Source organism: Apis mellifera, linkage group LG8, assembly GCF_003254395.2.
Source record: "Apis mellifera strain DH4 linkage group LG8, Amel_HAv3.1, whole genome shotgun sequence".
In the NCBI taxonomy this organism is placed as follows: domain Eukaryota; kingdom Metazoa; phylum Arthropoda; class Insecta; order Hymenoptera; family Apidae; genus Apis; species Apis mellifera.
In genome coordinates, this window is record NC_037645.1 from 8,361,687 (window position 1) to 8,374,569 (window position 12,883).

A 12,883-nucleotide genomic window follows, 5' to 3' on the forward strand; every position below is an offset into this window, starting at 1 on the left:
GGTGCAAAACTTGATTACGCGAGGAGAAATTTCTATTTCGCGAACAGATCCAGTTCAATCGCCCGATATATGTACATCTGTTATATCACTCGAACGAAATTGCTCGAACTGCATTACCTACCGTCGTTAATCCGGCTATGAAATGAGCCGGACCCCGCTTTATTAGAAATACAGATATATATATATATACACGAATCTCGCGATATTCGCGGCCGATGCGTGAACGCGTTTCCTCACTAGGTTATCGTGCGTGGGGGGGGGGGGAGGAGTGAAGAGGAGTGGGTCGGTGACTCTGGCAGGAGAGGGGGTCAGGCCGAGGTCGGGGTCGGCGCTGTGGGGCAGGAGAGATGAGGAAGGACCGCACCCACCCTGGTTTATCGACCGGGTTACACCCTTAGCCGCCGCTCTCACAAATTCTCTTTCTTACTTACCTTTTTCTCTTCTTTTTCTTATTTTTTCTTTTTTTCTTTTTTCATCCATTCTCTCTCTCTCTTGCCTTTTTTTTTTTTTTTTATTTTTCTCACTGTATTTCGCGTATCGCGAAATTCGATAAATTATTTGGAAAGAAACTAGGTTAGGATCTTGCGAATCGATCGCGAGGGGAAAGAACTTGGGGGGAGGGGGAGGGGAATATTTCCGGCGACTGATCGTGGAAAAGACGGCGTTTAAACGTTAGACGGTTGGAAAAATGGAAACGTTTCGAAGATATTCCAAGCGCGTTTATATACCGGTTTACTTGAAGCGTCACACCACGGGACGCTTAATCTTTTTACGCTTTTTCAAGGTTCCTTTGCGCGCCGGGGAATTATTTTTTCCCCTGCGCCGGTTATTTTTTTCACCGTTTCTCTCCTTTTCAACGTTGCAATCGACAGTGCCGGGAAAAGCGCGTATAAAAAGGAGAATAAGAGTATATTTTTTTTCTTGGAGATAAACTTTTCTCGGTAAAAAAAAAAAAAAAAATGGATTTCGCGGATAATTTCTCACGAAAAAACGATCCGCTTCCTCGATAAAATTTCGCGGAAAATTTTAATACGATTTGAAAATGGTCGAAGAGACTGGACCGGGAAGCTGCGAATCGAAGATTGGATTCGCGCCAACGTTTCCCACTAGCTGGAACCGTCCAGTTCTTTTCAGTTCTTTGACCTCTTTCATCCCCGATGTCCTTCCAGAATCTGATCTTTAACGTTTCGAAGCAAAATAAAAGAATAATACTTTCCTTCTCTTCGATATTCTTCCGAAGGCCAAGTGTTCAGAAATAATTTTTTTATTATCAATTATTATCCCTATTTAAACAAAATAGTTTGTTCCAAAATCTATATAAATTTCAATTGAATGGATCATACTAGCATAATATAACGAAATATGTGGCCAAATGTTCAGAAATAATTTTTTTATTATCAATTATTATCCCTATTTAAACAAAATTTTAAACAAGTTTGTTTCAAAATCTATATAAATTTCAATTGAATGGATTATACTAGCATAATATAATGAAATATATGGCCAAATGTTCAGAAATAATTTTTTTATTATCAATTATCATCCCTATTTAAACAAAATAGCTTGTTCCAAAATCTATATAAATTTCAATTGAATGGATCATACTAGCATGATATAACGAAATATGTGGCCAAATGTTCAGAAATAATTTTTTTATTATCAATTATTATCCCTATTTAAACAAAATAGTTTGTTCCAAAATCTATATAAATTTCAATTGAATGGATTATACTAGCATAATATAACGAAATATGTGGCCAAATGTTCAGAAATAATTTTTTTATTATCAATTATCATCCCTATTTAAACAAAATAGCTTGTTCCAAAATCTATATAAATTTCAATTGAATGGATCATACTAGCATGATATAACGAAATATGTGGCCAAGTGTTCAGAAATAATTTTTTTATTATCAATTATTATCCCTATTTAAACAAAATTTTAAACAAGTTTGTTCCAAAATCTATATAAATTTCAATTGAATGGATTATACTAGCATAATATAATGAAATATGTGGTCAAATGTTCAGAAATAATTTTTTTATTATCAATTATCATCCCTATTTAAACAAAATAGCTTGTTCCAAAATCTATATAAATTTCAATTGAATGGATCATACTAGCATGATATAACGAAATATGTGGCCAAGTGTTCAGAAATAATTTTTTTATTATCAATTATTATCCCTATTTAAACAAAATAGTTTGTTCCAAAATCTATATAAATTTCAATTGAATGGATCATACTAGCATGATATAACGAAATATGTGATAGGCTGAGATGAAAAGATTCAAGGTCGATTGCTCGAATTAATCTCCCTTCGCGTTTCGCTTTTCACCCATTGTCGGTCTCGCATTGTAGTGACTCGAAGGGCGTTGATCGTTCGCGCCACGATTGCCTCTGCTACCCCCACCACTCGATCTCGCTTCGTACCATCTTGCGGTGTACGGAGGAGTTAAGTCGATCGTTCCGACCTTTTTCGACACTCGTAGCGGAGACGAGTCGAGGAGAGGGGGAAGGAAGCGGGGGGAGGGAGGGAGGATGATCGCGGCCAGTAACACGTGAAATAGGAGCGCAGGAAACAAATCCTTAGGGCCCGCTTCCGTTCCGCCTCGAATTTCACGGCCGAGGCTTATGCGAGGTCGGGACAATGGAGATGGAAAGGGAGGGGACAAATGGGATGCGTGAACCGAGGCGCGCTAAGGGGATCGAACGAACGCGACAGCACAATAAGAGACACGAGAACCGATAATAATTCTCCCTTCCTTTCAATCCTCGAAACGAACTTCCGTCTCGTCTCCTAGGGGAGGGCGAAAAGATGAGCCAAAAGATGATTCAATTGCGACGCAATTAACACGCCAATTGTCGGCACGAGAAACTACGCGGATACGCGTCGTGATATTTCTTTCGTAAGTATCGGGGTCAAAGGATGAATCGTCTTTTCTAAGCGACGAAGGAAGCAGGAAGATCTAATCGATGAGATAAAAACGAGTTATCGGAGGCACTAAGTGCAAAGTAGAGAGAGGGGGGGAAAAAAGAAGCGAGATACCGGAAGGAGGAAACCGAGTCGAATGGGAAATGAAACGAGAGAGAGAGAGAGGGAGGAAGGCGAAGGATAGGTGAATGAGAGGGAGAGGGAGGAAGACGGAGCAAGGGTGGAGGCGAGTAGGTAGGAAAAGGACGGAGAACGCGCAGTGCAAAGTAGCGGAGAAGTGTGCGAGTCGAGTGCGAGTGCGAGGGAGGGAAACGCGGAACGCCATGGAGCAGTGTGGAGTGAGGGACGGGAGGGGGGAGAGGGGTTCGCGGTGCAAGCTTGTAGGGAGCGTCAGTGTCAGTGTGCATGCGGACGGCGAGTCGGTTGGCGGTGTGGGAGCTCGCGTTGCGTCAAATCGCATCGCGTTCCCGAACGAAACTCTGTGCTGTGCTGCTGGACACGCGTCGCTTGGGCGCGAGTTTCGAATCGATCCGATTCCGACGATTCGATCGCGCTTACCTTTCGATTCCGCCCGGTTTGATGTGCGCGAAATTCGCCCGATCGAATGATGCAAGATAAGTTTCGTTCGCTCGCGATCGCGGAGTGCCGCCTCGACCGACATATTCCTGGATACGCGGTTTTTACACGATCGATTATCGATAAAGCTGCATCATTCGACAAAAGTATATATAAAACACAACGAAAAATGTAACGGCGAGGATCGTTTCGAGGGGCAAGAGAACAGGTTCTGCCCTCCGCGACTCCGCCTTTCGTCTTCCGCCTCAAGCCTCTGCCAACTTTTATCTCTTCCATCCCCGTGAGGCAAAGTAGTATTCTATTAAATCGCGCGTGCATCTCGCCAAGTTTTCCTTGGAACATTGCATACCCCCTTAAATTCTGAATGATTATTATAGACACCGAACGATTCGATTGTGTATTCGAGTTAACTCTCCAGACTACAATGAGATTATTGGTGATCCGTATCGGTAGACTCCAAACTTATTTAATTAACGTCATCTACTGGGCTCGGTTACAGATCGGGAATCGAATTTAAGAATTGGCGCGTTCGTAATATCGAAAGTATCCTTCGCCAGTTTTTGTTGTTACTAGCTTCCTCTTTGAGAGCCTTTGAAATAGAATATCTCGTATCCACGAGCGTAACGGTCGTGGACGCGAGGGTTATATAGCGGTCGAGAGGCGATTCAACGCATGTGTCCTTGACCCAACTCGAACGCGTATTCGAGCGATGAGAGCGCATCAGTGAACGTTTCCTCTCCTAGTTACGTTTATCACGAAGATATGTCGGACGGTGATTTGCTTTCTGTCTTTCATTATCAGCATAATCCGGAACAGAAACTCGTTGAAATATCGAATATGATAGATCTAACGTAATATCCATAATTACAATATTCCTCATTATTTCATTAGTCTTTCTATTACCGAATTGTCCTTGAAAATTAAAAACATTTATTTTCGTATTTCAATTATTTCGTTGTCTTGAATATATTCTTGTATCTTTCCATAAAAGAAAATATTTTTCGATGTATTCGCATTTTTGTTTGGAAGGACAAACGTGTCGTTTACCAATTTAGATACGCGCGTCGAATTCGACGAATGTTGTGCGATTGGCCCTATGTAAACCGCAACAGATGTTGCGGGCTCTCTCGCACACACGCGCGCACTCGTTCGCACTAACGCAGAGCCGCACGGCTGGCAAATAGAAATATCCCTCACAATAGGTTTCTCGGTACCGGGTTTAGAGCCGAGGAGGCATCGTGACGTTTATATTTAGCCGATCGACCGACAGTTTTTACACTGGAAATTTGCACGGACGGGATGTGATAGTTTAAAAATAAACCCATCTCACCGGCGGGGCGTTACGATTGTCCTTGACCCGTGGAAAGCCCATTCGGGTGGACGCGAGTCAGACTCGCGCGCGTGTTCCTTCACGCTCCAAAAGTTGGCTTTAGTCGGTCGATTCGCTTTAAAAATGAATGTCGGAAGGGAAAAGAAAAAAAAAAAAAATGGGAACGAGATGAACGATCCTCTTGACCAAGGGTGATCTCTTCCATTCGGAATGCGCTTTTGCACGAACGCTCTGACCTTTGACATCGACATGGTGGAGGCTTTAAATTCCGATATATCACAGGTTCACATTGTTATTTACGTGTAAACACACGAGAGAAGTATTGGTTTATCAGATAGAGCTCGAGTATAGATCAACATCCTAGATCAAAAGAGTTTAATCGTTTATTAATCGAGTATTAAGGAACGAAGATAGAAAAAGATGTTAATTATTATCGTTTCTCGCTTCGTCGATAGGACGCGAAGAGCGCAGACGTGGAGGGTTTGCGGGTGTTGCAGGTATTTTGTGGGCAAAAGGGCTTTTGAAAAAAAAAAAAGAGGAAAAAAGGAGGATAGGAAAAAAGAAACGTCGAGACGCGCTTTTGGAAGGTGGTACGGCACGAGAACGAACAGAGAGTCGGTTTGTAAAAAAGAGTCGCAGCGTCGACGACACCGAGCGTCGCTTGTCGCATGTCGACGCAATCGACACGCTTGCCAAAGGGAGCGGAAAACGAAAGCTTTTCGTCCTTCTCTCGCTCGTAGACGAACGGTCGACGAATTTTTTGTCGACGAGCGATTCGACCGGCCAGCCTTTATCTCTTAAGTAAACTTTTTTCTTATATTCTCCTTAACCGCGTGACTGGTAATAAAAGAAAGAAAGCTAGAGAGAGAGAGAGAGAGAGGGAGAAGGATATATTCCAGAGGCAAATTTCGAATCGCAATTTCCAATTCATCTGCGTTTCGCGTTACGCTTCTGGTTGTTGGTTTTCCCATCGCGTCCCTCCTCTCGTCTTGTGCATTCAGCGGCGTTAACGATCTCTTCTAAACTACTCGTAGGCCCGTGAAGAGGTACGGCGCGTCACGGAAGACAAAAAGAATCGTAGCGTCGCGGACGAAGAAAGAAGAACGGCAGTCAGTAAGCGGAGTGGTCTCGTTTCATTTTGCTCTTACCGCCTCTTCTCCTCTTCTGTTCCTCCTACCTGCTACGTTGGTTTTGTCTGTCTTCTCGAGTTACCTCGCAGCGTCCGAGTCCCGTCAAACTTTATTGCTGTTTTATCCCTTGTGCTCTATGCGTATATATATATATATATATTGCAATCCATGCTTGATATTGTTTTCTAAATACACAAGATTAGGAAAACTTGGATCTTGCAATATCGTCTTTTGTCATTCCATTAAAATCTACCATTCTCCCTCCCCATTGTTGATGAGATTCATTTAGGGAATTAGTCGCAATTAGTCCAACTTCTGTCTGACTCAGACTCGGTTTAAATTCATCAGAATATTTAAATTCAAATTGTCAAATCTAGATTAGATTGACTCTTGTTCTATTGATTATATATCTTTTTGTAGATTAAAATTTTAATTAACATATATTACTATAATATTTTCTTATATATAACTTTCTATATAAGACTTTAAACTATAAAACTTTCTTATTGAATTATAATTTCAGTTCTTGATTTTTATTATTAACAGAGTCGAAAATATCAGACGCTATTAAAAAATTAACGAAAATTGGCGAATTAATTTAATTTCGCCATCTCCTCGTTACTTTTGTGGTTGAAAAAAAAGGGAGGGGGGAGAGGGAAAGCAGTTCATTGCAAAGGTGGAAAAAAGTTGCGAAAGTGGCGCGAGAAGAGAAGACGCGAGAGGCAGAAACGAAGTTAGACTCGAGAAAAAGGCTCGTCTCCAATTATCCAAGGTCTCGAGCGTCTCGTGCGACGGATATCGCGAAACACGCCCATTGCAAACGTTACGACTGTGCAAACACCGCGTCGATTCCCTCGTCTAATTACTCTCGGAAACAGTTTCTTTCGTGCGATCAATTCTAAATTCCCGTCATCTTTGTTTCTACACTTCGTGCACGATCCATGCGCTTCTTTCTCAACCTTGCAGAATTCACAACAATCGTTAATAATTAAATTAGAATATTAATATAAATAATATAATATTCTGTTATAATTTATATTATTAATATAAATTAAATTAGAATAACAACAATAATTGTGTTTCTATTCGAATACGTGTCAGAATTGATTTTGTGAAAAACAATCGCAATTGTATTGCTAAAAAAATAAAAAAAAAGAATCGACTTATTCAACATTTATTATTAGACATTGAAGTGGAAATAATTTGATGTGACATTTTTAGTTGCTATTTATAAAATTGTAACAACAATTTTAAAAATAAATACGGATCAATATTGGATCCAAAAAAAATATAAGATTTTTACAAGAAGGAAATTATTACGTATCGGTTGATTCGATTATTTCTGAGACAATTGATATGCATTGAACCGAACATTTGCAATTTTGCACTCATCACCGAGGTACATGAAGTGTCGTTCAGTGATGTACAAGTGCAGATAGGCCGGTGTTCAGTAGAAGACCGGAAGGAAGGAAGAGAGGAAGGAAATCTCGGTTACTTGCGAAAGTCGTGTTTCTAGATTTACACGTTGCGTCACGTCATCGATCGTATTTTAAGGCCAGCATGCACGCATGCACACGAGCACAACGTACGCACGCCGCATGGCCGCACTCAAGCCGCAAGGTGTAAGAACACCACCAGGATTGATAACATCCTGCTTTCGATTGGTTGATTCCTTGCCGAACGGTAATCGGATATTATACGCCTCTCCTTTCGAAATCCTGTAACGCAATCGCCGAATAATATATTGAATAATTCAGTTGATTAGTTATTCGATATACAAGAGAATAAATCTTTCTATTTCTTCGAAGTTCGTAAAAAAATAATTGGAACGATTGTATATATTAGTTATTTCGATGTGATGAAAAAAATGGATAACAAAATTTCCAAACAAAATAGAGAATCGAGTTAGTTTGTATTTATAACATTATCCTTTTAGTTAAATACGCTTTGCGAACAAGATTATGGAAGATCGATCGATTATTTCCCTTTCGTTCAAACGTTTTCAACAATCCTGTTATTACTTCGTAATTAACGTTATTACGGGTAAACGCGCGTTTATGGTAATCGGCCAACTCGATGAAACCGTACCACACGTATATATGTATATATATGTACACGTAGCGCCCTCTCGAAAATGGTCGATCGAGCGCCGCCGCATATTACGAATGGTCGAGGAATTCGGCTAGTTTTTCCTTTACCCCCTCCCGCCCGGTAAAACCTCTTAACCGAGTCGAACGCGGAAAGAAAGTCGCTGACTCGAGTAGACTCGTCGCTGGTTCTTTCCCCTCTGTTGCAAACTCGAGCTTAATCGCCACTTAAGAATCACGTGATCGCGCTTCATCGTACGATTTCATTTAAATTATCATGGGAAAATTTTTCTCTCACTACCGCGCTCATCTTCTCATATATACTTAATTCTTGAGAAAGGCACGATATATTAAGAATCGATATGTCGAGCAATTTTTGATTATAATAATTTTTTTTTCAGTCTCGAATTTGTCGATTCAAACGAACTTGAAGAGGGACCGCGAATCTCGGATCGATCAATTAACGAAATCGTGATTGAAAGGGCAACGAACGGGGACAGTTACAATGGACACGCGCTTAACCCAGTTCCAAGACGAATTTCGGCCGGCCCGTTTATGGAAATCCAACGTTGGCGCAATAGTTGCACGAATTCCAGGAACCGAATTACATCGAATTTGAGGTGGCGGAAACGCGCGCGTCATCGCCACCCCGCCCCACCCAACCCCATTAGTTTCTCGGTGGGTACGGGCTGCCCCCGCAAAATGCCTCTCGCGTAATTGCGAATTGCCATCGTTGCGCGTTCGACGATCGATTTCCACGAGAGCGCGACGAGACGATTCGTCGTTGTTCCTCCACCGAATCGGGTTACCAGTTAATTTCACGTCGTTCGCAACGCGGGATCGTATTACCGCCTGTAACAACGTTTCATCCTCGATTCGGGCTCGACCCCGATATATCTGAATTTCGTTTATTCCCCTCTCCCCTTCCCCCGCCCTCCCCCTCCCCTCCTCCCCGCCGCGATTAACTGCCATTCTCTTCCTGCGCGGACCGCTTTATTACTTTCATCTCTCGTCACCCACCTTCCTTTACTGTCACAATACCCTCCCACTTGCCATTTCTATTTCGATTTAATTGTGATATTTTCTTAGCGAAGCGACAGCCTCGACCCGATTGCGACTCGTTAAGCGTTTTAACGTTTGTGATGATCGTGTGGAAAATTCGTTTCTCGATATCAAAACGAATCTCTAGGGCTTTAGCCTTTTCCTCGTCCCTGACACGCGAGACAATGGATCGGAGATAGATTCGTTTGTAACTTTTTGCTTTCCTAAATTGTTTCTCGAGTGTACATCGATTCCGTATAGAAACGTAGAGACGATTAATTTTACGCATCGATGGATTTTAAGGCCTCTTCTCGAATGATAATTAAAAGTGACGTATGAGATTTGTTCGTTCAATTCGTTTCTCCGTTCCATGTTAAAATTTTCTTCTTTTGAAATTATTCGAGTTCGGATTCAAGATCGTATTATACGAAGTATGGTACCATAATTTTCTTCACGTTGAAATTCGAGGAAAGGATAAAAATTTTATACGAATTATTCAACTTTATTTCTAAAGAAATAAAAGATATAAAAATTTACACTTTGAAATAGCGCGCGATAATCTACAGTCGATTTTAGTTGGTTGAATGACCGGCAGAGGGCAGAGATGAGCCAAAGTGGCCGAATCCGCAGGATGAAATAAAAATCGTTTTCCATCAGCTTGACCGAGTTTCAAGGGTTGCGTTCATGTTTGTGGTGGTGATATGATGGTGGTTGAGGAAATCGAGTGGCTACGATGGTGTCGATCGATCGTCGAAGTTCCCGGCCGCTGCTCGGACAGGTTGTTGTTCATTGAACAATGAGACGCGTGCGTCGATAACCGATCATTTTGAACTGCGTGGCAGAGCGGCCTAGTGGTGTATGGTGACAAGTCGTCGATAGTGAGAAAAAGTGATCAAGATCGACTTGTCAGGTGTCGAGCACAAACGAGAACAAAATGTGCAGCAAGTGCAGTGAGTGTTGCCAGGGATCTAGGCATAGTGTGGACGCTAGCCCCACGCCGGGATCAGATTCTGAAACTTCAGGTAACCTTACCGGCTTCCTAAGGATCTTGTGGTTTACCGCCACACTTTTTAACTATATTTTTTTTCCTTTTTCCTTTAACTTTATCCATCTCTCTCCTTTTTTCACGTTTTTTTCATCGTAATATTCATAATCTAATTTCATCGAGAAAAGAGAAAAATCAGGAAACAACATTATCGACCGTACATACAAATTCATACGCGTTAGAAGATTACGTCATCAGTTAACACGAAACAAAAGACTCGTTTATCCTTTTTCTACTCGTTAGAGGCTTTATCTTTCATACGGACGGAAATCGAGAAACAACGTTATCAGACTTTACTCGATTTTCACGCGTATTACGGGATTATATGGTCGACATAAAACAAAAGGCTTGTTTATTTACTTTTATTCGGAATCTTTATCTTTTATAAGACGAGTTTTTAGTTTTCATTGATGGAAAAAAAAAAAAAACGATTCGCGGAATCTTCTCGCGTTTTTCTCGCGACCGCTTAATCTCCGACTCTTCTCGTTCTTCTTTCCTCCGTAGAAACTCGGATATTTTCCCGGAAAGAAAAACGTATGTTTATCCAGAGAACTTTCTCTCGCTTTTCACCCGTCCCGGGACGAACTTTTAATCTCTCGCTCTTCGAGACTAGCAACTCGGCGTTTTTTCGAAAGAACGGTGGGAAAGAAGAGTCGTGTATACGCGTTTATATATATATGTATATATATATATATTCCTAGAGGCTACGATTCCGTTGATAACGAGACTTTTTCTATCGTTCGTGTACCACACGTCGCGTACGAAAGAGGATCGTTTACGACGACACGACGTGCGTCCGTATCGTAAACGAGGTTACGAGAAGCGTAATGTGTAGGGCAAGGGTCGAAAGGGGGGGGGGGGGGGAACAGGAAGAACAGGGAAAAAGCTAGCGCGCTTGGCACAGCCTCGAGCCATCCTTCTCCAATCCCCCTTTTTTTTTCCCTTTCGCTCTTTCATTTCGTAAATATACACGGACCTTTTGACTTTTAGATTTTTCCCAGGACTTTGAGGGGGAGCGAGAGTTTATCGGGCAGCGTTTTCGCGCGAAATGTTTGTCATGGAAATCCATCCGCGTTTCTATACCCGTTCGCCGTCCAGACCCGATTTTATTAAATCGTTATCTCCATTCGCCATCGCTCCTTGTGGACAAGCATAGTAGAGTATCCGTTTCGCGGATTAACGCCCGAAAATGGGTCGAACGGGGTGTAAATTTAAATTCATACCTCCCGCGTGGCTAAGAATGTGAAAGTAGCGGGATCCTTATAAATTTACTCGACGGAACAGAGCGACGTCGACTCTGCAGAAACGACATGTATATTCCTGAAATATGCAGGATGCATATATGTGCGACTAACACACATACGCTCACCGGCGCAGCTACCGGAATCGCTCTCTCTCTCTCGCTCGCTCGCTCTCGCTCTCGCTCTCTCTCTCTCTCGTTTCGAGGTTTCAGCCTAGGCAGCCATAGTCGAGCACCGAATAATTTTCGAGGAGACGGCTCGCCTCGCAATTATCCTCGCGCGCGCTCACCGATCGAAGAGTGGGGAGTAAGATAATCGTTTTATCCCACGATGGGGGGATTAGGGGGGAGGAGTGGAGATCTCTTTGGCTACCGGATATCGCTGGCTCGTCAACATTCTAAGCTCCTTTTCGGTGCTCGAAACTGGCCCTGTTTTTCCCAAGTTTCCAAATCTTCTCTGGTAGGAGAGTAGGTATAAGGAGTTGGAGGTAGTTTATCGCGCCAATTAATTTCGAATAATTCAATTTGCATCGCGTAAAGGGGGGGGATTCGCGGTAAAACTTTTCGAAGACGTCTTCTGCCTCGTTGCGTAGCTTCGGATGCTAATGGACCCGTATCTCCTTTTCTTGTTGCAGAGGAAGAGTGGAATTCGGATGGCAAGGGTCGACAGTCCAACGACATCGGTGAGTCAGTTCTCTCTCTTCCCTTCTCCCCTCCCTTTCCCTTTTCGAACAAGAAAACTTTTGTTCAGGGAGGAACTCGGTCGAGGATTCTTCTTGTACTTCGATCCTTTCGGTATTTATTAAATTTGCCCAAGTTGGAATATAGGAGAAATAAAATATTATTCTTATTTTATTTTTATTAATCGACAAAGATACAATTATAAGGAATAACGAACGAAAGTGAAAGAAGAGAACATTTTAAATCCAATGATGAGATATAGGTCTGAAGAGAAATGTTGATGAAAGTATAGATTTTTGGCGATTAAATCTGTCTCCCTGCGTACAGTTTTGCAGGTATAGTTGGTGTTTAAGCAGCAGGCACGCGTTACAAGCTTAACTTAACCCCTGGAATCGGCGAAGCGTCTGTCGGGTTTCCTCGGTTCGAGTTTCAGTTACCGGCCACCTTCGCCTCCCCTTCCGGCTGCTTCTCGTGACGCGTGAAAGCGATACGCGTCGACCGCCCTTTTCCTTCCTTCTCCTTAATTTTGCCCCTCTCTCTCTCTCTCTCTCTCTCCTCCCACCACCGCTTGCTCGTACATCGGCCGCCTGCGCCTCGAACGTTTCTCGTGGCTGGAACGATGACGTCCCAACGAAGGAGCGTGCGGTGCTCTCACGCGCCACTCGAATCCTGCGTTTACCGTGATTTTAAACGAATTTTCGTATTCGACTTGAAGAAATTGAAATGAGTTCACCTGGAGTTTGGAATTTTTTCGTTTCATTGAACGTATGAAGGAATCATGAGGTTTTAATTTTAAACGAATTTTCGTATTCGATT

The 12,883-nt window shown here is 42.3% G+C and overlaps 1 protein-coding gene across 28 annotated transcripts in view; it reads left to right on the top strand.

Annotated features, from left to right (window-relative positions):
- LOC411277 overlaps positions 1-12,883 on the top strand; it is a 98,145-nt gene that overhangs the window by 27,799 nt on the left and 57,463 nt on the right. For 27 of the 28 annotated variants that reach the window (XM_006564623.3, XM_006564649.3, XM_006564652.3 and 24 more), the window contains exon 3: positions 12,022-12,069. The exons of the other annotated variant lie outside the window; for it this stretch is intronic. In XM_006564623.3, the coding sequence (XP_006564686.2) occupies positions 12,022-12,069 (48 nt within the window). The remainder of the gene's footprint in view (positions 1-12,021; positions 12,070-12,883) is intronic. 28 annotated transcript variants of the gene reach the window in all.